At 39.3% G+C, this 4,431-nt stretch overlaps 1 protein-coding gene across 1 annotated transcript; it reads left to right on the top strand.

The window, feature by feature from the left end:
- The first annotated feature begins 716 nt into the window (after positions 1–716).
- LOC100452231 (olfactory receptor 6M1) lies at positions 717–1,658 on the top strand. Its single transcript, XM_009236071.3, has one exon. The coding sequence runs from the start codon at positions 717–719 to the stop codon at positions 1,656–1,658; it is 942 nt and encodes a 313-aa protein (XP_009234346.3).
- The last annotated feature ends 2,773 nt before the right edge of the window (positions 1,659–4,431 follow it).

Raw genomic sequence — 4,431 nt, 5'->3', positions numbered from 1 at the left:
ATATTAGTTACTTCATAGAACTTGTAGAAGGTAGGTTTTAGACACAAGGCATAATCTAAGGGCGAGACACTCATTATTTCTTTTTGAGGTGTCATCTAAAATGATTAATAGGAGCCATGAGCTGTTGTTCCTTTTAATAATCTGGACTGTTTTCACAGATCTATACACGCTAGGGAAAGACTTTAAGAATTCAGAGACTCTGGGTATCTACAAATGTAGAAAAAACTAAATCAACCTTTATTAAATGACAACCACCAAAGTGAAAGAAAGTTTGTTATAGAAAAGACTTTATGTTTCTAAAGGGTTTGCCACTCAGGAACTGTAAACCAGAATAATAGAAGGGCATTCTGATTAAGTATACATCAGTACATTAGCACATTTTTACCTGAGAAAATGAAGCCAAAAGAATAGAAAAGATTAGAAATTTCATCTAATGAAAAGGAATAGAATTTTATAACTAGAAGGTAGAGTTTTTTTATCCAGCCTTATTACATCATTTTACAGGAAAAAAAAACCAAGTACCTAAATAGTATCTTGACTTTCCCAACGTGGCACAATAATTAACTTGCGGATAGAGGACTACATGCCAGGTCTACATCTCCCAATATAAGCCACTCTCCTCAATACATTCTCAACAGATATTTACAAAATTACCTAAGCTGATTTTCCTTTTCTTGTTTCTTCAGGGAAACTCTGCCCACCATATAGTAATTGTCATGGGAAACTGGAGCACTGTGACTGAATTCACCCTAATTGCCTTCCCAGCTCTCCTGGAGATTCAAATATCTCTCTTCGTGGTTCTTGTGTTAACTTACACATTAACAGCGACAGGAAACATCACCATCATCTCCCTGATATGGATTGATCATCGCCTGCAAAGCCCAATGTACTTCTTCCTCAGTAATTTGTCCTTTCTGGATATCTTATACACCACTGTCATTACCCCAAAGTTGTTAGCCTGCCTCCTAGGAGAAAAGAAAACCATATCTTTTGCTGGTTGCATGATCCAGACATATTTCTACTTCTTTCTGGGGACAGTGGAGTTTATCCTCTTGGCGGTGATGTCCTTTGACCGCTGCATGGCTATCTGTGACCCACTGCACTACACGGTCATCATGAACAGCAGGGCCTGCCTTCTGCTGGTTCTAGGATGCTGGGTGGGAGCCTTCCTGTCTGTGTTGGTTCCAACCATTGTAGTGACAAGGCTACCTTACTGTAGGAAAGAAATTAATCATTTTTTCTGTGACATTGCCCCTCTTCTTCAGGTGGCCTGTATAAATGCTCACCTCATTGAGAAGATAAACTTTCTCCTCTCTGCCCTTGCCATCCTGAGCTCCCTGGCATTCACTACTGGGTCCTACGTGTACATAATTTCTACCATCCTGCATATCCCCTCCACCCAGGGCCGTCAGAAAGCTTTTTCTACCTGTGCTTCTCACATCACTGTTGTCTCCATTGCCTACGGGAGCAACATCTTTGTGTATGTGAGACCCAATCAGAACTCCTCACTGGATTATGACAAGGTGGCCACTGTCCTCATCACAGTGGTGACCCCTCTTCTGAACCCTTTTATCTACAGCTTGAGGAATGAGAAGGTACAGGAAGTGTTGAGAGAGACAGTAAACAGAATCATGACCTTGATACAAAGGAAAACTTGACACTGGTATACACTACATTAAATACATTTCTTTTTTAATTTTTATTTTTTAAGTTCCAGGGTACATGTGCAGGATGTGCAGGTTTGTTACATAGTTAAATGTGTGCCATGGTGGTTTGCTGCACCTATCAATCTATCACCCATGTATTAAGCCCAGCATGCATTAGTTCTTTTTCCTAATGCTCTCCGCAACCCCCAGCCCTCCCCCGATGGCACACATTTCTTATCTTCAACGCATTCTTTCTGCATGACTATAGTGGTGTTTGGTGTGCCAGAAACTGAGATGGTGCCTCAGGATGAGCAATGATCATGCCAAACTGAAGGAAAACTCTGATCGTGTCTGGGGGAAAATTCAATCCATGAAGTATTTTGCATATACCACGAAGGGAGGCTGGGTGCAGTGGCTCACACCTGTAATCCCAACATTGTGGAAGGCCAAGATTGAAGGATTCATTGAGCCCTGGAAGTTGAGGCTGCAATGAGCTGTGATTGCACCACTACACTCCAGCCTGGGTGGCAGAGTGAGACCTCGCTTTTTTGTTGTTTTGTTTTGTTTTTGTTTTTGTTTTTAAATACCATGAAAGAAACCTCACAGGGATTCAGAGATCTCCAATTCTAGTCCTGGCTAAGCTCACTTATTTTCCACAGATTTTGACCATGCTACAACTTATCTGGTCCTCAATGTCTCTCTCCATTTTTAAATAAAATAATAGATAATAAAATGTCACTACTTTTAGTAAGGCATGTAAAGTTAAAAAATATTTTCTTATTAGGCTCTCTTGAATATTTCTAGAGACTTGGTTTTAACCTCTATTGGCCAGATCAAGTAAAGATGATGTGAGAAGTGAGAGGAAAGGAGGTATGACTCAGGAAGGTACCAAGCCTCTGGCTATACAGAGTGAAAAAGAAAAATATTTAATGAGAAAAGGAACACAGGGCCGGGCACAGTGGCTCACGCCTGTAATACCAGCACTTTGGGAGGCTGATGCGGGCAGATCACTTGAGGTCAGGAGTTCAAGACTAGTCTGGCCAACATGGTGAAACCCCATCTCTACTAAAAATACAAAAATTAGCTGTGTGTGGTGGTGCGTGCCTGTAGTCTCAGCTGCTCGACAGGCTGAGGCATGAGAACTGCTTGAACCTGGGAGGCAGAGGTTGCTATGCGCCAAGATCACGCCACTGCACTCCAGCCCGGGTGACAGACTGAGACTTCGTCTAAAAAAAAAAAAAAAACAGAAGAAGAAAAAAAAGAAAGGAACACAGGAGGGGTTTCTTAGGGGTGGACCTATTGAACTGGAGGTTTTTGAGGGTCATCCAGTTATAAGTTGTTCTATTTTGCTGAAGCACTAGAAATAGCTGCCTTGGTTTCTTTTTATGGGCATTTGGCAATAAAATAAAGACATGCTAGACAATGAGTTCCCAACAGTTGTATTAAAGGCCAGATTTGTTGGTCCTTTTCTCGGTCACCTAAATCTTTTGTGATTTAAATCTCTCTGGCTCTTTCGGCTCTAAAAAAAATAATAAATAAATAAATAAGTTTTAGTTTAACTGTATGGTTTAATTACCATTGTATACATTATGGTCATTTTTCCCCAGAACTCATTAGTCAGTCAGGCGTTTATTCATAGAAGATGTGCTGAGCACACCTGAATTATGATCCTGGGCAAGTTATCGAAACTTTCTGTATCTCAGTTTCTTACTTATCCACAAAATGAGAATTTCAATGGTGTGGGGCTAAAGTAGGATTAACCTAAAAGCACTTATATCAGTTGTATGATATAGAAATGCTGAATGAATATTATTTATCTTTTTTAGGGCCCTGTGTAAAATTCAATGGGAGATGCTGATGATGCAAAGATAAACAGGACATGATCTCCACTCCTAAGTTATTCACATTTTAGCTTGACAGAAAAGAATATACTAGAAAATTTTATGAATGATAAATTGTAAAAATAAATGAATTAATACTTCTGATATTGGCCATGGTGGAGTAACAGATATTTGATTTTATCTTTTGACTTAGGCAACTAGAAAATGACAAAAATACATAAAGCAAAACATTTCACACATTGTCTAACAAGCAATACAAGATTGCAATTATTGAGAGAAGAAAAACAAAACAAGGTGAGCCTTAAAACTGCTCCAGTTTGCAACCTGGGTGCAGTCTCCTCCACTGCAGTCTACGGGGAGTATTCAAACAGAGGCTGGAAGTTTCTATGAGTAAGAAAATAGAGATCAGTTTGGGGAGGCCAGGGCAACTTGAAGTTACAGGCAAGACAACCAGAAATGAAAGGGTTGCATAGAAATAGAACTCTAGAGATAGATAGAAGGATCCCCTGAAGACTTTGGCTGAATATAGAGCTAAGCAGTCATGAAAAGAAATTACCTGAAGATCTGAAAGGATCCACGAGAAATCAACAGGCCAAATAATTTCTGGTGTTCACATAGGGATGGAAATAGTTTGTGTTTCTTTCAGCCAGAGTAAAAAGACCTTTTAATATTAGGGTATTAGGTAGAGTAAGGGGGATAAACTATCTCTAGTGCAAAGACAGAACTACCTAGCTTTTTCCTAAAAGGCTTTCAAAACCAGACTGAAAAGATCAAACTAGTCCACAAGTAATTGCCTAGGAGAACAAAGTCTAACACAACTTAAAAGAATACAACCAAATATATACTTTAATAATTTAACATCACAATATCCAGCATCCAAACAAAAATTTCTAAGCATATAAAGAAGCAGGATATTGTGATACATAACCAGAAAGAAAATCATC

Source organism: Pongo abelii, chromosome 9 (genome assembly GCF_028885655.2).
Source record: "Pongo abelii isolate AG06213 chromosome 9, NHGRI_mPonAbe1-v2.0_pri, whole genome shotgun sequence".
In the NCBI taxonomy this organism is placed as follows: domain Eukaryota; kingdom Metazoa; phylum Chordata; class Mammalia; order Primates; family Hominidae; genus Pongo; species Pongo abelii.
The sequence above is the reverse complement of the archived record's forward strand: the minus strand, read 5'-3'. Positions and strand labels throughout refer to the sequence as shown.